The sequence below is a fragment of the Neopelma chrysocephalum genome, unplaced genomic scaffold, assembly GCF_003984885.1.
Source record: "Neopelma chrysocephalum unplaced genomic scaffold, ASM398488v2 Primary Assembly neopelma1_97116, whole genome shotgun sequence".
Classification (NCBI taxonomy): domain Eukaryota; kingdom Metazoa; phylum Chordata; class Aves; order Passeriformes; family Pipridae; genus Neopelma; species Neopelma chrysocephalum.
In genome coordinates this window covers 1613755-1635441 of record NW_020925758.1, presented here as the reverse complement: position 1 = coordinate 1635441, position 21687 = coordinate 1613755, and the positions used below count along the sequence as shown (strand labels likewise).

General features: G+C 45.8%; 1 protein-coding gene across 2 annotated transcripts in view; it reads left to right on the top strand.

Annotated features, from left to right (window-relative positions):
• The first annotated feature begins 3202 nt into the window (after positions 1–3202).
• EPG5 (ectopic P-granules autophagy protein 5 homolog) overlaps positions 3203–21687 on the top strand; it is a 57723-nt gene continuing 39238 nt past the window's right edge. For both annotated transcript variants that reach the window (XM_027671654.1, XM_027671653.1), the window contains exons 1-11: positions 3203–3253; positions 7196–8134; positions 10354–10597; positions 11467–11603; positions 12194–12301; positions 13321–13394; positions 15773–15881; positions 16188–16302; positions 16896–17046; positions 17993–18148; positions 18509–18666. In XM_027671654.1, coding sequence (XP_027527455.1) covers positions 3206–3253; positions 7196–8134; positions 10354–10597; positions 11467–11603; positions 12194–12301; positions 13321–13394; positions 15773–15881; positions 16188–16302; positions 16896–17046; positions 17993–18148; positions 18509–18666 — 2239 coding nt within the window. In that variant the 5' untranslated portion in view covers positions 3203–3205. The remainder of the gene's footprint in view (positions 3254–7195; positions 8135–10353; positions 10598–11466; positions 11604–12193; positions 12302–13320; positions 13395–15772; positions 15882–16187; positions 16303–16895; positions 17047–17992; positions 18149–18508; positions 18667–21687) is intronic.

Sequence of the window (21687 nt, the reverse complement as noted above, 5' to 3'; positions counted from 1 at the left end):
ATTTTGAGTCTCACGTGCTGGATATGTGTTTGTTTTTTTTTTTTTTAAAGGTTGTCTTGTTCACTTTCTGTTGGGGCTGGGGTGGGACACCTTCAGAGCATATCCTCGCTCAGCCTTTATTTCAGTCCTTGCTCAATACCAACACAGATGTGGGAGAAAACACCCCAAAAAGGACTGGCACAAGGACAAGTACTTGTTATTAGGCATGCACAGCTGACCATGCAGGGCTGTTTGCCCTGGAAGAGTGTCTGCTCTGCAATACATGGGACGGTTTCTTTATTGGGGTTTTTCCGCTGACTGAGCACAATAGTTGCTGTTAGGCTTTTGTGGATGCAGAGCTCCCCAATGGCTTGCACATTCATTAAATGCACAGAAGTGATACCAAAACAGGGGTGCTGGGGAAGGGAACGGAGCAGCAGGAGCGTCTGAGGGAGCTGGGGGGGCTCACCCTGGAGAAAAGGAGGCTCAGGGGGGACCTTCTGGCTCTGCAACTCCCTGACAGGAGGGGGGAGCCAGGGGGGGAGTGTCAAGCTCTGCTGTCAGAGAACAGGTGATAGGGTGAGTGGAAATGTCCTCAAGTTGTGCCAGGGGAGGTTTAGGTTAGATATTAGGGGAAATTTCTTCATGGAAAGGGTTGTCAAGCCCTGGCACAGCTTCCCAGGGCAGTGGTGGAGTCCCCATCCCTGGAGGGATTTAAAAGCTGTGTGGATGTGCCACTTGGGTTAGTGGTGGCCTAGGCAGTGCTGGGGGAATGGTTGGACTCGATGATCTTGGTGGTCTTTTACAACCTCATTGACTAGGATTCTATGAAAACACCAAGTGTTTGCACAGACCTAGGCCAAGAAAACCCAGCTTTGAAGAGGAGTGTCCAGACATGGAGCTACTGGGAAACAAGTCTATGTGTCCATGGGTGCCAAAATGGCTTTTTATCTTCATAATCTCCCCTTCATCACCTTCCCTTGCCTCATGGCTTTCCAAGTGGTGCAGAAGACTTTGGCCTCCTCCCAGGCCCCTGTGGAGGAGCCCAGCCTGCCCCTGAGCCCTTTATTGAGGGTGAGATGACTCACAGGGGGGTCTGGTGTCTTCCAGACCCTGCAGGAGTGCCTGGCCTCCCTACAGACCCTGGTAACCAGTTGTGCAGCTCCTGCCTTCTCTCCTCAGGGTAAGAGAGGCAACAAATGCCTTAGGCAACAGCTTTTATAAGACAGAATAAGTGAATAAGACAAGGTGGAACAGCTTCCCACTGCTAGAGGGCAGAGCTAGATTGGATATTGGGAAGGAATTCTTCCCTGTGAGGGTGGTGAGGCCCTGGCACAGGTTGCCCAGAGAAGCTGTGGCTGCCCCATCCCTGGAAGTGCTCAAGGCCAGGCTGGATGGGGCTTGGAAGCGGAAGGTGTCCCTGCCTGTGGCAGGATGATTGGTACTGGATGAGCTTTTAAGTCACTTCCAACACAAACCATCTTGTGACTCTTTGATTAACACGGATTGCAAACAAATCTGACATCCTTCAAGTGCTGGGCACTCTGCCTGGAGGCAGAGTTGACAGATCTCTCTCCTTTTCTGATCCTGCGAGCTAATTCAGAAATTATCACAAGGAAACAGCTCTGTTTGCAAAGGAAGTTCACATGAGGACTTCTTGCTGCATTTCCAGCTACAGACAAGGCCAGGAAGGTGGTCAGGATCAATGCATCCCCCCCTGTACCCACAGATGTTACAAATTCCAGGTTACACTAGTAATGCAGGGGCTTCTCAAGCCCTGAGTGCAGGATCCCACAGAGTGAACACTGCCTGTTCAAGGCCATTAAGTCGACTGTGATGTCGAGTGAACCTTGTGAGGGCTCATCCATCTGGAGAGTGGGAAAAGTCACTCCTCCTCCCTGTGGAGCCTGGGCTCTGCTCCAGCCACGACTCCCTGGGGATGGCTGGGTGCCAGGACTGGGATCCGAGAGGCAGCAGTTCCTGGCCCCGGGGCTGAGCCAGCATTTCCACTGTGCTGGAGGTGCCTCAGGAGCCGAGACAGGTAGATCTCACACCTGCCATCCTTGCTATCGGGGGCTTGGCTTCTCATCTCACATTCCTTTGGGCAGCAGCCTGGGCTCCTCCCAGCCCCTATGGAGTGTCTGTGTGTCCATACAGTGGATTCTGGGCTCCTCCTAGACCCCTATGTCTGTCGGTCTGTACAGGGGACCTTGGCCCTATAGTGGTCTGTGGGTCCAAATGGACAGTCTGTGTGTCCCTATTGTGGCCCCTGACTTCCCCCAGACCCCTATGGAGGACCTATGCCTCCTTACAGCAGACCCCAGCTCCCCTGTGAAGGGTCTGTGGGTTCCTTTAGTGGACCCTTCTTGCCTATGGGCAGTCTGTGAGTCGGTCCCATGAATGGTCTGTAGGCCCCTATGGACATTCTGTGGGTCCCTATAGCGCTGTGAGGGTCCCATGGATGGTCTGTGGGTCTCTATGGATGGTGCTTCCCCATGGACAGTCTCCGGTTCCCTAGAGCGCTCGGAGGGTCCCACGGGTGGTCTGTGGGGCCTCTATGGACTGTGTTTCCCCATGGGCGGTGTGTGGGTCCCTACAGCACTCCGTGGGTCCCTATGGCAGTCCGTGGGTCCCTATAGTGCTCCATGGGTCCCTGTGGACTGTGTTTCTCCATGGGCGGTGTGTGGGTCCCTACAGCACTCCATGGGTCCCTATAGTGCTCGGTGGGTCCCTGTGGACTGTGTTTCCCCATGGATGGTGTGTGGGTCCCTACAGCGCTCTGTGGCTCCCTATGGACGCTCTGTAGGTCCCTATGGCAGCCCACGGGTCCCTATGGCAGTCCGTGGGTCCCTACAGCGCTCTATGGGTCCTATGGACGCTCTGTGGGTCCCTGTGTCGCTCCATGGGTCCCTATGGCAGTCCGTGGGTCCCTACAGCGCTCCGTGGGTCCCTATGGCAGTCCGTGGGTCCCTATGGCAGTCCGTGGGTCCCTACAGAGCTCCGTGGGTCCCTCTGGCAGACCGCGCGTCCCCCTGGACACTGTTATCACCCCTCTCCCCTCACCCCCGGGGCCCCGCCCACCCCCGGGGCCCCGCCCACTCCTTCCCCGCCCCGCCCACCCCGGGGCCCCGCCCCCTTCCCCGTCCCGCTCTCCCATTGGCCGGTGCCCGCGGGGGCGTGTCCCGGGCCCGGTGCGGTGCGGGCGGAGCGCGGGCGCAGCGGGGCCATGGCCGAGGCCGTGCGGGCCCCGCGCCGCCCCCGCGGCCGCGCCAAGGTAACGGGGCACGGGGGGCGAGGCGAGGCGAGGCGAGGCGAGGGGAGGGGGGGTGGAACGGTGGGACGAGGGGCGTCCCGCGGCGTCCGCACGCCCTGCGGCGGCCGGGGTGGGTCCCGCACCCGGCGGTGTCCGGGCCAGGCCGTGTTTACATCCGTGTTTACATCCGGCGGCCTCTGATGGTGGAGGGAGGGAGGGTGTGGAGGGGTGTGCGTGTCTGTGGTGATGTTGTTGGTTGTCGTTTGTTGTTTGTGTTATAAAAAGGGTTTCTCCTGCTCTGCGCTCCTAATAACGCGGGTTCGGAGTAGCTGGCGGTGTGCGATAGGCCCTGCGCTGTGGCAGGATGTAAACAGGGTGTTTACTCTCTTGTCCCGCGGCCTCCTCAGGTGTCCCGTGTCCTGTGGGACGGCGGGGGTAATGGGCAGCCATGGAACTTGTCAGCATTGGCGGGGTTTTAGTGTAGTGTCCTGCTGAGAGAGCTGGGAGTGTTCAGCCTGGAAAGGGAGGAGGCTCCAGGAAGGCCTTGGAGCCCCTTCCAGTGCCTTAAGGGGCTCCAGGAGAGCTGGAGAGGGAGTCGGGGCAAGGAATGGAGGGACAGGCAGCGGGGAATGGCTTCAAACTGCCGAAGGGCAGGGTTAGATGGGATATTGGGAAGGAATTGCTGTCTGTGAGGGTGGTGAGTCCCTGGCACAGGCTGCCCAGAGAAGCTGTGGCTGCCCCATGATCCCTGAAGGTGTCCAAGGCCAGGTTGGACAAGACTTGGAGCAACCTGAGATAGTGGAAGGTGTCCCTGCCCATGGCAGGGGGGTGGAATGAGATGGTGTTTAAGGTCCCTTCCAACCCAGACTGTTCTGTGATTCTGTGATACTACATCTCATTTATCTAGAGCTGTCTTTGAAGTGCTGAGAACACGAGGCCATGTATAGCACATTACAGTTGCTTCATCATCAGTTGGTGCTACAGTTTTTGAGGATCACTCTTCCTAGGCTTTAATGCTGTTTTAAGTGTGTTCCCTGCTCATGGTGTTAGTACTGGCAGCTTTCTGAAGGCTTGATTTTCTTTGCACAGAGCGTCAGTAGTTTCTTGGGAATGATCTGAGCTGAAATATCTCACCTCACAAAACTGAAGTGTTACCCTTAGCTTCTTAACCTCTTTCTTCTTGTGAACTGCACATCATAGAGCAAGGGCATTAAAGTAAAAAAAAGCTCTGTGAAAATGATGAATTAGTTGACTGGTATTGTGTAAAAAAGGGGTTAAATCTAAATGGCTGTGATTCTTGAACCAAAGGCAAGTTAAAATTGGAGGGAAAAGCAGTCCCAGAAGAGTGAGTGTGTCATTGTTTTGGTTTCGATTCAGCCCTGTGGAGTGTGCAAGGCAGTCAAACCCTAAAAACTGCTGCTGCAGAGAATTGCTTCCCTGCAGGAAGGTGGTGAGTCATGGGTGCCACTGGTAGTTCATTAAGGACATGTGTGTGGTGACTCCAGTCCTTAGCCCTCCCTTCCAGGTGGAATTCACTGTGAAAAAATTCAGTGGCCGTGTCACATGTGAGAACCCATAATTCTCCACAGCTGCACATGACCCATTCCTGCTATATCTGTTGCTATTACTATGCTCACCTCTGTTCGTACCCAGGCATGCCTGAGGATGCAGTTTGGGGGTCAGTCACATTAAGGACTTTTCCGTTTCCATGCCTCAGAAACAGCTGTAATCCTCTGAAGGGCTGGAATTCTCGTGAACTGGAAGAAAGGCTGGCTCAGCTGCGGAGCTGCCAAGTGGTGGAATGGAGCCCAGGGCTTTCTGAAAATAGGAGCCCCAAAGTTAAGCTTGTGCAGCAGCAGTAGCACCAGGCTGATTGAAACACAGCAAGGTGGCAAAGCCACCTGGAACTGGTGAAGAGGAGCCTTTGTTTCTGCATATTTCTGTGGGTGGCACTCAGTTACTCCAGGTGTGTTTCCTGAAGGGTTACAGGTGTCCTCAGAGCTTGAGGTGCCATTGATGATCTGCAAGGAGAGGAGAGTGGTCAACCATGGGACAAGGCTGATGAGCCTAGTCATATTCCCATCCCTGGAAGTGTCCAAGGCCAGGTTGAACAGGGCTTGGAGCAGCCTGGTCTAGTGGAAGGTGTCCCTGCCCATGGCAGGGGCGTGGAACGAGTTGAGCTTTAAGTTCCCTTCCAAACCAAACCATTCTGTGATTGTAAGACATTATTTCTCTTTAGCTTTCTTATTTAGTCATGCAGTGCTGAGCTCATCACCTAAACTCCATCCTACGGTAGCCAGAGAGAGGAAGTTCAGTCTGTGATTCTTTGACTTGTGACTTAAGGGTAAACCTCAGAATTCTGGTAGAACAGCAGGTTTTGCTTCCGTATGAGTTCAGAACTGATTTCTTCTGTCTTCATCCTTTCTCAGATGAAATTCCTGTTAAGGATTATGGCTTTTTTTTTTTTTTTATTGCCTTGGAAAGTGAGGGCTGAAAGGCACTCCGTAAAGTTTAAGTTGTTTTATCAAACAGCAGTGTTTTAGAGGAATACAGGATACTGAGAGATAAAGGGAGTTTATTTTGCACAAGGACAGCAAGAGGGAACTTTGAGATTGTAGAGAGGAAAGCACCAGCAGGTATCTGTGGGGTATGTGGGTTGGTACACTGTCAGAAATGTGATTCAGTGATACGGTATCCTGTGGATATTACAAACTTCCAGTTAATTGTCAGGAGCTGTTTATTATGACAAGTCCCAGCTTTAAAAATTGCGCTGATGTATTTTTAACCTCTCACTTGCAGCTTTAGCCAGCCTTGGAGTGAGTCAGAGCTGTTTTGTGATCAGAACTGCTTACAGGTTTTAATACACTGGAGAACAGTCTGAAAGCAAAGCCAGAGTGTTTCCGTTTTGTAAAGGAGTAGTGAGCATCTGTGTGGAGTAAAATTAGGCTTGAGATCAAGGTTGAGCTAGTGCCTTGTTTTGGGCTGTTTTCATTTATGCTTTCTCTTAAGGCAAAGGCATATCAGATGTTTAGTAAAAATATATGTGACACTGTCAGCAAGTTTCCAAAACTGTCATCTTTTCCCCAGTCATGAAGGGATATTAAGAGCTTGTACTAGTTTCACCTTAGTTCTTTGTCACATTATCTGGGCCATCCAAAACTGGAGCACTGTGACCTAACTCATCAGTTTCACTCCTAATAAACTGGTAGGTGTACAGACACAATTTACAAATTTTTTTGTTTTACAACTTGGCAAATGATTTACGAATTATCAACATTTTTTGGATTTCCTGTGCTATGCTTTGGGAAGGAGGCTATTCTACACCTTGGACTAGGCTTATGGGAATTATTTACTCTCAAACTAGTCTTAATTTAAAATTGATGTACAATTTTAATGGCACTACTAAGTTTTTCAGTGTCTCTAGGGTGTATTACCTATTGAAAGTAGGTATTTCAGTAATTGTTCAGATGTTGTGATGGTTTTAGGATGTAGTTAGGGGTTATATTGCAGACTTTGTTCTGAAACTGCTTTTTTGAAAATATTTTTCTATTCATTAAAGTATTCTGTAAAACTTAAGATGGATCACAAACTTTTTTTTTCTGTAATACACTGAAATGCAGTGACTCTCCTTAGAGGTCAGGGTGCTGTTTTGTTGATTATTTTCTATGTTAATGAAACATTCTGTCTTGTGATATTTATAGATATTTACTTTTAAATGTTGAAGCATTGTGCAAGAAGTGACCAAGAAAAATACACACTGACAGTCAGTCTTCAAAGGGCAGCTACAGAACAAAGATCTGTTTGGTATATTTATTTTTATCTTTAATATTATGAAATTTAATATGTTACGGGCTTTTGGAGGTGTGATGTTGACAAATACTGCTTTTGGTCATGGTGGGATTTGGGATGCAAGGTGGAGAGATTAACTTGGCAGTGACACTTGTTAATTTTTCTTTTTCCTAGGAAAAAAAGAAAAAAAGTAGTGAAGAGCCCCAGGTACAAGAGCCTGATGATGTCTTCCTCCCTCCTCTGGCTGAAGGGCCTTCTCAAGCCAGGAAGGTGCAAGTGGAACATGCAGGAGAATTTACAGAAATTCGGCTCAGAGATGAAGTAGAGGACGGGAGAACTGTAGATGGTGTGTGTGACATCCCCCAGAGTAATTTACCTTCAGCAAGTGAAGGGGCTCTGACAGCGACTCTGGAGCCTCCCACAGGTGCAGAAGAGTTCAAAGCTGCTCCTTCCCATGAGGAATGTGTGGGGGATGCTGAGAAGAGTGGGAAAAGCGAGTCGGACAAACCTCACAGCCCCGTGGAGGCGGTTGCCAGTGGATCAAGAAATCCCGATGTATTGAGCAGTACCTTCCAGCCAGGTGCTGCTGGCTCCCAGACAGTGCTGGGCTTTGTGCGGGACAGGGGAGCTGAAAACATACAAGATGCTAAAAGTCCTCTTGCTTGCTCTTCAGAGAAGCTTCCTCCCAGCACTTCCCAGCTCCCTGAGAAGTCCAAGGCGCGTGTCCAGCGGCCGGGGCTGAGGTCGATCTATCCAGACCTGTCGGCTGAGCTGTCCTACGAGAGACCCACCATCATGGCAGTGAAACCCCTGCTGCACCACGAGAGGCTGTACCCAGAGCTCCCCAGCGAGCCGGAGCTGGTGCCCTTCACCAGGGAGCAGCTGAAGATCTTCGAGCCCTGCTCGTGGCTGGAGAATGTCGACTCCTATGCCGAGGAATTCGAAAGCGTGGCCCATCAGGACAGGCACGAGTTCTACGAGCTGCTCCTGAACTACATGCGCTGCAGGAAGCAGCTGCTGCTGGCTGAGGCAGAGCTGCAGGCCATGACAACTGACTGCCAAAATGTGAAGGGGAGACTATGGACTTTCAAAGAACAACAGAAGACTGTGCAGGTGCTGTTGCTGAAGCTGCTTCTGAACCCAAACCCTTTGGATGTGATTCCGGAAATTTGATTTTACTTGCTGCCAAGTTTATCGGGCTTAAGCTGTTTTGCCTAAAAAGAATCACAGAATGTTAAGGGTTAGAAGGGATCTTAAAGATCATCTAGGCCCAACTCCCTCTGCCATGGCCAGGGATACCTCCCACTAGACCAGGTTGCTCGAAGCCTTACCCTACCTGGCTTTGAGCACTACCAGAGTTGAGGCATCCACAGCCTCCCTGGGCAGCCTGTTCCAGTGTCTCACCACCCTCACAGTATAGAGTTTCTTCCTAATATCTAACCTAAATTACTCCTCTTTCAATTGGTACCCATCACTCTTTGTCCTTGTCACTACAGTTCCTGAGGAAGAGTCCCTCTCGAGCTTCCTTGTAGACCCCCTTCAGGTACTGGAAGGTTGCTATGAGGTCTCCACACAAGCTTCTCTTGTCAGCTCCAACTTTCTGAGCCTGTCTTCGTAGGGGAGGTGCTCCTCTCCCCTTACCAATTTTGTGGCCCTCCTCTGGACTTGCTTCAACAGTTCCACATCCAGAGATTATTGCCTTTGCTTTCTGCCTCACCACTGACCCCCAGGGTTTTAGAGTATCATCCTGCTGAGACTTTAAGGCAGTTTGTTTGATTTTTAACCTCTGATGAGTGTAGGCTGGTGGGATGTGTGTTGGTGGTCCCTTTTGGGGTCAGTCTTGTGTCTGCAGTCAGTCAGAATGAGCTGTGTGTGCCCAGTTCTGCCCGTGGTGTCAGGTGAAGTTTGCACCACAGCATTCCAGGCTGACAGGGGGGATATGTGGTGCAGTGACTGTAACAGTGATGTCCCATCTGGCCTGCTGCCTGCAGGGACAGTTTCCATTGATGTCATTCCTGCTGTCAGAGCTGGCAGCTGCAGAGGAGCTCCGGTTGTGCTCGGGGGCAGCCCTGTTGCTCAAAGCAGAGAATGTGAGGGGTCCATCCACCTTTAGTAACTTGCTCTGTAAGTGTAGCTGTGGCTTGAGCTACTTCCAGGGTGGCAATGGTACTCTGCCACATTTTTGTCTGCAAACCGGAGGGGTTTAGGGAGCTCTTTGGGGCACACATCAGAAAAGTTTTCCCCCAGACTTGTTCTGTGTCGCTTGTCTTTGGAGCTCAGCGTTACAGTGGGAGTGAATGAAATTGTTCTGACTCTGTTTATAGCCAGCACATCATCCAAATTGTCCAAGGGTGCTAAATACCTATGCACTGGTAGCTTTCATTGCTGTTTCTGTGAGTGCAGCTCCTCAGAGCTGAGAAACTGAACAGTTTTGAATCCTTTCCTTTTTCCTGGGGAATAACCCTGAACCTCACTAGACTGAGTTTTGTGCTGATCACTTTCTACACTGAAAACAATTTTGGCTTCACTGTTACATCCCCAGTGGTCATCAGACACTTGGCTAAGCTTTCTACTTGCTTTATTCCATCCCAATTCACTATATATTTATTCAATGTCTTGATACCAATTTGAAATTCTTATTCTAGTGTTTAGGAAACACAGGGGTACTTTCAAGCTAAGTTTCCAAAGCGCTGGTTCTGAAGAATGTTTTCTGGGATGTTATTTATTGAAAAAGTAACAGGAAAGTTATTTATTAAAAGAATAATGGGAATGTTTTCTATCGTGGTTTTCTTGTACTGAAGAATTAGAGATAGGGCAGAGGAAAATTGGACTCAGCTTTTGATTTCAGTTTGGGGAAAAAGAGTGCAGTTTAAACATGCAATGGGGAATTGCTACAGATTATCAGTTCTGGGGGCTTAGAAAATATCTTGTTTCTGTGCATGTTTTAGCTTTAAAATAGCAGATCCAAATAGTTGTGGAAAATCTGTAAACTGAGAAGCAGGTGCAGTCACTGGGAGTGAGACATCTGGTTTTGTTCACATCTCTCTGTGCTGCAGAAAAGCCACTTCATGACCATTTCTAGATCTGAGTTACGGAGGTATATAGAGTACTTTTTTTCTTCAGAAGTCAAAGATAGGAGTCTGCAGTAACCAGCAGCTCTGAGAAGTGTGAAGCATGTTCCCAAACGTTTGTCTTTCCCCTTTATGGAGCGTCCCCTTTCACGAAAGCTTTGAAATCTGTTGAGGAGAGGGTTATATCAGAGTTAGTTTCCTTTAAGCTTGACCCGGCAGGATGGCAAAACCTCTCACATGAAATACCTGCTCTCCTTTCAGGGTGTCTGTGCAGACCAGTGCAAGGTGACGGGTCACCATCGCTACCAGACCGTGGAGCTGAACGAAGGCGTGTTGGGGGAGCTGAAGAAGCTGTTTGAGGCCAAGGCAGAGCACGTGCACCAGACCCTGGCCCTGCACTCGTACACCTCGGTGCTGTCCCGGCTCCAAGTGGAGTCCTACGTTTACAGGCTGCTCAGCAGCTCGTCCCTGCTGAGGTCTGTGGCCCTTCAGCAGCAAGAACAAGGTGTGTTGGTGGTCTGGACCACTCCCTGTGGGGGTCAGGGTGCACAGCGCCTTGTTTACCTGCGGTTTTGGAGTCTTGTGGTGGGATTTCTATGCTGGAGTGTTCCTCCTCTGATTCAAAAGACTGTTGATATTACGTAGGGATCAGTGAAACTTTTTCCTCACAGGAAAAATACTTCAGCTCTCTTAATTTACTCACCTGGAGTGTGCAAACTGAATGCAGGAGTGACTTCTGTCTGAGCTGCAAACTGACACTGATTACTGTGTAGAAACATCATGTGGATGGGACACCCAGACTCCCAATCTTTTCTTGTCCAAGGCAACATATAATAGAGTTCTTTTTCCAGACTGATTGTGCACAATCCTAAAATGAGCTGGATGTTTTTCCTGCTTTGCCTCCTCTTGGAAGACCATTTGAAATCTTATGGCTGCAATACTTAGAATTATCTTTTTGTTTTTCATTCTGAGTGTTTCATTTGAGTTTGTGCCAATGTAATCTTTGGGCTGAAGTCTTTCTCCTCCTCCTGCCCCAGATATTTTTTCTTCTTAGTCCTGCTCTCTCTCCACCCCACCTCCCAGATTGTTTGTATGTATAGTTAATGGTGGTTCTTACAAAGTTAATCTTGAGGGAAGACCTTTTGTGCAAGTAACCATGGTATAGTCTTATAATTAGTGTCCAGTGCTTAATTATAAACTACTGAAATGAAGTACTCTATGTAAGTGTTCTTCTCTGACAGATTTAGCAAGCAGCTGTGTTGAAATGTCTTGGTATCTATAGATACAGAGAGCAATTTTTTATGTGGCCCCAAACCCACTGCTTGTGCTCCTACTTGCTTGTGAAAGCTTTTTAATTCTGTTCTTAATTTACAGTTTCAAAGCAGTCAGAGAATCTTTCTTCAGACTTGAGCCACTTGAAGGAATGTATCAGTGTTCTCTTCAGCTTCACTCGCAGAGTTATTGAAGATCCTCAGTTTCAGAGTGACCTTCTCATGTGGCTGCAGAGACTGGTGAGGGAGCAGGCATGGATACCTCTGATCCAGCACATGGGATGAATTCAGGAGTCATTTCTGAAAGTGTTGTTGCTTCTCCCTCTGTCCCATGAGCAATAATTTATTTTTTGGTGTGGTTTGTTCTACTTGAGGGACAGAATATGTTGGCAAATCTTTAGAATTGATTCCCTTGTTTGATGAAGTCATGCAGCATTAATGAGGACTGACACCTGAGCAGCCAGTACTGCTCATTTTGGACTTCATTATGCTTTTGCTCATTTTGAAATTAAAACTATTCAGACTTGTCATGTTTGAGAAACTTATGTTGTTGCTGATTTCTAAATAAATTAATAAATTATAAAAATAAATAATAAATTTTAATGCAGTTGTAGAAAAATTAATTATTTTACGCCAAATAAAACAGTTCGTGGCTCATAAGCCAAGCAAGCAGACTTTTAAATATTGTTCTACTGTAACATGCTCTGAAAATTGAGGTTTGTTAGAAAACGTGGGAAAAGAAATGAACAAACAGTACTACTCTAGTTAGCCGGACTATAAAGAAATTAACTTCGAAATTATTTACATGATTCCAATACACTTCCCTTTAGGGGTCTGTGCTGCAAAGAATTGGCTGTCCAGGGGACCATCTCTTCCTCTTCAACCACATCCTCCGGTGTCCAGCTGGGATCAGCGAGTGGGCTTGTCCATTCATTCAGGTGTGAATGTTTAATTCTTTATTGTCAGAAAGCGGGAGTGGGAGCGGGTGAGAGAGGAGAGTGTCTCCTGCCTAGTCAGTCCCTGATGACTGACACTCCTTCCAGGTTTGTGGAGTCGTGGTGAAGGTGAGGGGTTTGTCAGGGGATGAACTTAGCCCTGATAGCCCAACCCTGTGCAGGTTAACAGGATAGCACACCTCACTCTTGACTGGAGAGATTCCAGGGAAGGGAGTCAAGGGCTTGCCATGGGCCTCAGAAGGCCTCCTGCACCAGGTTTTGGGATTGTTCTCCAAGAAGTGGAAAGAATATTTAGACTTGAAGCAGCAACTGTATATGAGACAAGTGAGATTGGAGGCAGCTCTGTGATGTGTAAGGGATGAAGAAGAAGAGACTTTTTTTATCCTACACATGGAAATGGGACTGGTTTCCCTGGAAAGTTTATTAGTTAATTTCAGGGCAGAGGAAGGGTTTCACTTTGTCTAGATCAGAGGGAGTGCAGATATCCAAAGGCACCAGGACGTTCTTTCAAGGAACATATTTGCTCCTCCAAGAGGAGAAAATGTTGGAAATCTAGCCAGAGGAAAAGGACTGCAATTGCACTAACAGGAAAGGCAAATGGTGAAACAAAAGTATCAAATAGAGTCTTTTAGGTTGGGAAAACCCCTTGATGTCATTGAGCCCAATCATTAACCTAACATGGTAGGATCCCAACTTCCCCTGTGCTCAATGTCTGAATTCCCCCTGGTGCCCAGACCTTCATGTGGAACAAAGACATTTTCTATTTTTTGTGGTGGTTTGGGTTTTTTTTCCCTCTCCTGTAATTTTTATAAGTATTTCTTTTGGACAACTCACAATATTTTTCCATGGCAATACTTTCTCTAGTGTGTGGGTGCTGTCTTTTATGGATATGTTTCAGTGTTAACAAAATGCGAGGGAGAAATGTGATTTTCTCTGCTAAAACTAATTTGCCCTTTGTTTTACTTATTTGGATTTACTTAGATTTTTGCATTTAATTTCAGATCAAAGTCTTGGATAACCCGTCAGGTGTCTTTCATTTCATGCAGTCTCTTGCCTTGCTTATGTCCGCTGTCAAGTGAGTATAAATACACTTTTATAAATATGTTCTGATTATTTAAGAGAAGAAAACATGACACACAATCTACTTGTAAAACTCTGGAAGTTCATTGCAGGCGAAGTCATAAAAGCAGGCACAAGTAGAGTCACAGTTTAATTCAAACTGTTTACTCATTCATCTTAAAATTCAGCCTTGGCAATACCTTCTCCTGCTGTACACAGTAGGATGCAGCTTGCTTTCAGCTTTGAAACAGCTTGTGAACACTGACAGACCTGCAGATTTTTTTACTGTGACTTCTGAAATAGCTCTGGCTTTGCATGGTGGCCTGTTCTGTCTCTGCAACAGAACCCCCTGAGTAAAGGTGCTAAGCTGGTATAAACGCTCCCTGGGCTTCTTCATTTATTCTTCATCCTTTTTTTTTGTTTTCTTTTAATCTAGAAGGAATATGTGGTGCTTGGAGAAGCTAGTTAATGAAATTACTCATTAGTGAAAACTGTTATGTGCTTCAGATAAAATGTATAACCTACGTGTCCCACTGTCCAAATTTTAGGGTCAAAGAATCAAATTGCTGGCATTTGGCGTTTTTGTTGTGATCTTGAAAGTCTGACCCTGAGTTGAGTCTGTTTATTGGAGGCTGTTATTTTCAACAGTTTTATTTTCACATTTCCCTTCTAGAGCTGCCTGGGGAAACCAATGTATCCTGAGGGGTTGTGGGATATTTGTTGGCAGTACATTTTGATGCTTCTGTTTTGAACAAGGGCTGACTTAATGTGTCTGGGGTGATGCTCTCAGCTGTTGATAGCAGAACTCAGAGCCTGCACTTTGTCTGTACTTACTGGTAAGGAGCTGAGTCTGGTCTGTTACAGCTCCTGCATGTCAGGAACAAGTTTGAGTTCTGAATTTGGTTTATGAATTATTTATGAATTTGTTTTATCAGTATCTTAGAAGTTGTATTTAATTTGTAATACATTCACATTATCAGCATGTAAGTTCAAGGAGATCAGGCAGGTGATGCCACTCTGGAGTTCTGTGGCACTGTTTGCAAAGTTCTGCTGGTACATTCCAGGTTCAAATTGTAGCATCCAACTTCCATCTAACTTTTTATATAACCTTTCTGTACGTTAGGCTAGTTTGTCTGAACAGCTAGGGATTTATACAGATTACAGTCTGAAGACTAGCATCCCAGTCTTAAGGTGGTCTGACATATGGAATTTAAACTGGATTGATTTGAGGGAGGACCTTCAGTTGTGGTAGCTCAGCTTACATAGGACCAGTCTTAGGAAAACGTGTGTGGTCCAGCTAATGCAGCTTTGAAGTTGTAGTGTGGAGCTGGCCTGCACCATCCTGCTTGCTATTGATTCATCAGGTGATTATCCTTAAATGCTGTAGAGTATCTCTTCTGAAAGATGATATTCTTCTCTTAATTTTTTTTTTTAAAACATCATTTTTCTTACACATCCACAAGAAGAGTGACATTTCTTGCATATTTAAATGAGCTTGCTGTACAGGGCTGAGAGCCATATATGTTGTCCTAAATACTTGAAAGATAATTTACTGAAGGTGTGAGTCTCTGAGGATATCAGGTTTTCAGAGAGTCATTCACAATCACAGAATTGTTCAGGTTGGAAAAGACTTTTAGGATCATTGGGTTCGGCTGTTAACCCAGGACCACCGTGTTTGCTGCTAAACCATGTCCCAGGTGCCAACATCCACATGTTTTCTGAACACTTGCAGGGATGGTGACTCTGCCACTGCCCCGAACAGTCTGTTGCAATGCCTGACCACCCTTTCCATGAAAAAATATTCCCTAATATTGAATCTAAACCTCCCTTGTTGCAACTTGAGGCCGTTTCTTATACTTTCATTTGTAATTTGGGAGCAGAGCCCGATTCCCCCCCCCCCAGACCCCCCTCCTGTCAGGGAATTGCAGAGCCAGAAGGTCCCCCCTGAGCCTCCTTTTCTCCAGGATGAGCCCCCCCAGCTCCCTCAGCCGCTCCTGCTGCTCCAGACCCTTCCCCAGCTCCGTTCCCTTCCCTGCACACGCTCCAGCCCCTCAATGTCTCTCCTGTCTGAGGGCCCAGAACTGCCCCAGCACTGGAGGTGCCTCAGCAGTGCCAGCACAGGGAGGGCACTGCCCTGGCCCTGCTGCCACACCAGGGCTGGGACAGCCCCGAGGCCATTGGCCTCCTGCCCCCCTGGGCACACCTGGGCTCGTGTCCAGCACCCACAGGGCCCTTCCTGCTTGGGCAGCTTCCTGTTGCACTTGTTAATTTCTTGTTCTTGTATCTGGTTTTTGGTTTTTTTTTCCCAGTATCTTCTCTTAACTAAAGATGACTTAATTCAGAGTTTTTGATTCTCTACATTTTTTTTACACTTGATTTTTCACTTTAAACCAGAAATCGTGTGGACTTCATGTGCCATATGAAACCAAGTGAAAGGAAAAGTTCCTCTTCGTCTGGGAAGGAATCTGGGAACTGGACCCTGGTGGATGAAGGAGGAGAAGAGGTACAGCAGATGACTTATTTTTGTTTCTCTTTTTTTCCTCTTACACTTTTGCTCAAGCTTATTGATCCTTGTGAAACAGATGAAGAAGAACTGACTTTTTAAGTTCAAAAGCATGATTTGAAATTTACTTCTGTTTTACTCTGCTTTTATCCCTGTAGAGCCTGGAGCTTCCTAGAATGGGTATTAACAGATAGAATTCAAAACGTTTGGGTTACTGCTTACAAAACTGTAATTAATACAGTAGTGAAGCACTTTTACCATTTGTTTTATTGTGAACCTACTGAAACCACCTGTGTTTGTCTGTAGGATGAGGATCCTGAAACAAGCTGGATTCTGCTTTCGGAAGACGACTTGATTGCTCTGTTGTCACAGTTTCCATTCCATGAACTCTTTCAGCAGTTCCTTGGGTTTAAGTCTGGAGGTAAATCAGTTGCTAAAGAGTTATTCTTCATTTTGCTTGTGCTAATTGTATTAATGACTGCCACTGCCAAGAATGCTGCAGCATTTTGAAACTCTCTGAGTGAAGTAATAATGAACCTGAGCAACAGCTCGCAGGCTAAATAAATAGATGAGATGCAAGTATATATGGAAGGGTATATATAAAATAAAAACTTACAACATTACTAGCATGCACAACATTGGAGTCTTTTCCCTGGGTTTGGATCTGGTTGGTAGTTAACTCCCAAAAATGCTTCCAGAACTGTTTTCCCTTTTAGCTGTAATGTTGTGATTTTTCTCGATTTTTTTTTTTTTCTTCAAAATCTTTGGACAAGTGCATGAAGATAATTTCTTGCTGGAAGTCTCTTATAACCTCCATAGTTTATTTGTACTTTGATACTTAACAGGTGTTATTGTTCATTTCATAAACAAAAACGTACATTTCAATTCACCATAAAACTGGCAAATAATGCACTATTTGCCAACCATATGGTTGCTTTGAGTGCTTCTTAAGTTATTTAAAAAACCAAAACTTACACTCTTTTTTTTGGTCTTAATTTTCTGTCTTGTTCTTAGGTGCTTATTTTCCTGAGAAAACAACTCCCCAGGAGATGATGAAGATTTTTGCCTTTGCAAACTCCTTAGTGGAGCTTCTGTCTGCAGGGTTAGAAACATTTAACAGAGCACGGTACCGCCAGTTTGTGAAGAGAATTGGTCATCTCATCAAGTAAGAGAACATTTTCTCTGTGATGTGACTCAATCTGTTTCATACAGCCCGGTTTAAAGTTCAGAGCTGCTAAAAAACCCCCCCTGAACCAACCATCAAACAACCAAAGAAGACCAAACCCCACCCAAACGGTTCTTGGGTAGATTTTGCTCTCAGAGTTGGTCAGTTCAGGGTTATCGAGTCTGGGAATCTGAAATCCCAGGGTCCTTGACTCTGAAGCTCTGCCTGTGAAGTGGGGGGTTGCAGAATCTACATGCTGTGGTACAAAGGCGCTGGGTGAGTTGTGGAACACCAGGATGACTTCCATCAGTGATGGGGTTGGGCTTGTCTTGGGAATTCCCTGAAATGCAACAAACAGTTCCTTGAAGGACCCCTATTTATATGCAATGCTAACTGCTTGCTTTCTGTTGTTACCCAGAATTGTTTTAGGGTTTTTAATTTGCTCCTTGAAAAAAAACATTTGTATTGTTGCAGTAAGTAAAAATGTAATCAAGACCTAAAAGTTGCTCTTTATTTTTAAATCTCTGTCAGTCCCTTTATATGGCTTCTAGGAGCATGTTCTCAAGGGGCAATACAGTTAAATCGGTAACAAAATCCTTTTTTTTTTCCTTGCGTTATGTGAGCAGTAACTTTCTCAGTGTAATTTTTCTTGAATGGCATGTACTGCCATTTCATTGTGTACAGTTATCTTAAGGGTCTGAAGGTTGCACACAAATTAATTTGGTATAACAGAATAATTTGCGTTGTTTGCCTGGAAAACCAAGGAAGGAGAACGCAGAAATTTTATATTAATGGAATTTCTGTAGAAATCTCTGGAAGGCTGAGGGCAAAAGGTTGACCATGTCTCTTGTGACCAGACTCTGATCTGGTTGACCTTTTCTGTGTTTTCATGTGGTGATGACATACTTAATGATCCCCCTTTGACTTTGTCTGTTCTGCTGTGTAGGATGACACTTTGTCATGTGAGTGACCACTGGGCCCAATATGTTAGTGCCAACAGACAATATGGATCAGTAGCACATCCCTACTCTCTGGAAAAATTGCAGCTGGAGTTTGATGAGCTGTTTTTTAGGGCTGTTCTACAAGTTCTGAAGGCCAAAAGGTGGGTTGTCCCATGTGATTTATACTGGCTACATCTTGGAGGAGTTAGATATTTGAAACTGGGATTTGGAGTAGCTTTAAATGCCTGAATGGTTTAGACAAGGCTGAAATATGTAGGATTTTTTCAGTGCATCGGTAGCATCGAGATGGGGAGGAATTATGCCATTGATTGTAGCACCTGGCAGAAGCTCTGAGGACTTGCTCCGTTCAGAATGATGTTAACTCAGAATTCGAGGTGCTGACACGCATCCTCACATTCCCAATTCTATTGTATAGCAGAAATGTGGGCGTAGGTCTCCTTTTCAAATGTTGGGATTTGTCAGGGTGAGACTGTTTCTAATTGCCTCTTCAAATCCAACAGGTTGGGAGTCTGGTTGTTCATGTCCGAGATGCCTTATGGAACACTATCCAGCAACATGCTTTGGAGGCTCTTCTTTGTCATGCACTGTGCTGAGAACGAGCACCTGGAAAAGCTCTGCTCTGCTCTGCAACCTGCCGACTGCAAGCAAAGGCTCAAAGGTAAAATTCCTACACACAGAACCCCTACTAATCCATTCAGCTACTGCTGCACCAGCTGTGGGTTTAATTCTTTGCAGGTTGCATTGTTAAATACACTCTCAACAGCATTTCTGATCCAGTGGCCTTAGAAATGTCTTGGGCAGTTCATGGTTTTCCTGTACTTGTTTGCCCAGACTTTTATTTTAACAGCAATTTTCAGATCTACTGTCCATTTATTTTTCTCTCTGGCTCCTTCAGAGCTGCAGGAGTGCCATGCAGTAGGTACATCTTGTGTATTCTTGTGCCACTTCCCGTCTTGACCTTCAGGAGTATTTGGAGAGCGAGGTTTAAACACTAAAATAGAGAATTCTTCATCACTTAGTGTTAGTTTTTGGTAGTTTTTTGATTGGGTTTGTTTGTTTTTTTGGGTTTTTTTTTGGGTTTTTTTTTTTTTTTTTTGGTGAGCTGACTGTTGCGCTCTTGACAGTAAAATAATATTTTTTTAGAATCTCCCTTTTTTTTCCCCCTAAACCAGCTAGTTTTGGCTTCAGTAACTTGCATTGTGGGAGATCTGCTAGTCTTCCACAAGTGTGTGTTTCCCTTATCTCAAGCCTTCTTTTGATGCGTTTCTTGTCCTATTTCCTGTCTGTCTATTTCCTCTTGCCTTCTGTCCTGTGTTGATCTCCACAGTGACTGTGGTGGCTTAAGCTGTAGCAGAGTTATTTAGAGGCCAGCTGGAATGATACTTTCTCTTTGCTGCTGCCTTCGTGGAAAATATTTCAGGACTTGACTGACAAGGGGACAGGTAAACAAAGCAGGAACTCCCTACTTCACAGCCTCTTTGCTGTCTTATGGGAGAGCAGATCTCATTCTTGTCAGTTGTACTTTTCAGCTGACTGATAGGCCAGGTGGCTGTTTTGGTGGAGAAGCAGAAGAAAATGGTGATCTTGAGAGGTCACTGAGTGTCCTGACTCTGTGCAAGCTCAGCTGACATTTAAGGCAATTTACACGGAGTGGGAGAGAGGTATCAGCACTGTAGCTGTGTCCACTTGATGAAGTGCTGGTCTGATTAGCACTTTCCAGCCAAAACAGCAACAGTAACACTGTTTCAGCAGAATGTCTTTATTTTTCTTTTTGCTGTACAATTTTTACTGCATCTCAAAGAGCACGTGGTATGATGCTGTGAGTTGCAGTAATAAACACTGATTTATTTTAAAAATTATTATTTTTTCAGGCATTGTTTTGCTTCTAGCTAACTTTTTTGGTTTTAAATTCCCTGGTATGCTGATGCAGGATATTTTTATCCTCTTCATTCTCCTCAGTGGGTGATGTCAGCACAATGCTGTTTTTCACCAATGTCTAGACAGGGAATATCAACAGTTCTTTCAGTGAAATCCATCTAATCTTCTGAAATACCTTCTTTTGACTGACATCAATATAATGCTTAATTTACTGTAATTAATACCCTGGAAGACCATGACATTAACATTCCCTTGGGAGAGAACCTTTTTTATTGATTTTCCTTCCCAAATTAAGCTTGAGAAAAGAGTGGTGAATCTGCAGCAAGCCTGGGTAATTGATGGAAGCTTAAGCTTACATATGTAGAGGTGGGAGCACAGTTGCTTTTAAGGAATAGTCAGAAATAGCTTGATGAAATGGAGTGCTGTGAGGGAGCTGAACTTACCAGGACAACCTCTGGACTATGGACATATCAGGTGTAATAAAATACTCCCCGAGGAATTAAGGAAAATCCAGTTACTTGAGGTATTCTTGAGTATGCTAATAAGCTTGCTGTGGATATCATGTTTTCATTGACAAGCAATGACCAAGTAGTTTCTCCTTGGTATTTCAGACCTGTGTGATTACAGGCATGTGTTCTCTTAAGTTTGATAAATGTTAAGATGAACAGTTTTGTCTTTGCTTCCATTGCAAATGACCGTGAGAACATGATGAACAGCACTTGCTCAGAGAGGCTGTGGCTGCCCTGTCCCTGGAAGTGTTCAAAGGCTGCTTAAATGGGGACCTGGGCAATCTGTTCCAGTGAGTGGCATCCCTGCCAATGGCAGGGGGTTGGAACGAGGTGATCCTTAAAGCCTCTCCTAAGCCAGACCGTTCTAGTATTCTAGGATTCTGTTCCAGGTCAGTTTCCCTGCTGCCAGTAGAAAGATTTGAGGAGCCACTGATTTTTAGGGTATCTCTGAACCTGAATTGTGGTGTGGTCTGAGGAAGAGAATTGGCTGAATTGGCAATTGTGTGGTGAAAATGTTGTGGCCCCACTGTGAGATGACAGGATTTAAGTGGAGGGTCTCTTCTTGCCTTACTCCTTGTCACCATCCTTCAGTCTCAGGCGATGGCTTGGTGTGGTTTTGAGGAGCCCACAGACAACCCCTTCCCCACGCTGCGGGTCACTGTGCTGTGCCTTTAGATACAGTAATGGCATGGTTGTTTTTTTCATGTCCTTCTGCATTACCCTAAAAAAACTGCAAACAACAAGAGAATGCAATTCTCTGTACCTTCTGCCATAAGGATGAAATGTAACATTAGGAGAGGGAGGCTGATGGATGAGACACCTCCTCTGTGTCTACTGTATCTACCAGGAGCATAGTTTATCTTACTGCATGGAAAAAATTTGTTTCTTTAGTTGCACAATCCTCCAGCCTGCTGTTCATGAGGTGCTTTGCCTGTACAAGCCTGACCTTCTCAGGTTGAGGTACAGTTGCAAAATTCTTGAAAGCCCTTAAAATAGACTGTAACCCAAGTGCAAGTGTTTAATCACAAGCCTGCTGAGCATGTGCCTGTGCTGGTTGGGTAGCTGAGTGCCACAATGAGTGTTTTTTCTGTATATTCCACTGCTGTGGTAAAATCACTGTAAACAGTGCTTACTGGCATGCTGTGCTTCAGAGGAGGCAGACCACTCTCCAAACCTTTTTGCAGCTCAAATGCTGCTTTCAGTCCTTGCTTTGCTGCAGAGATTCTATGTAGTTATATGTTATTTTAATTTAAAATTATTTTATTTTAAATAAAATATTTTAATACTATTTA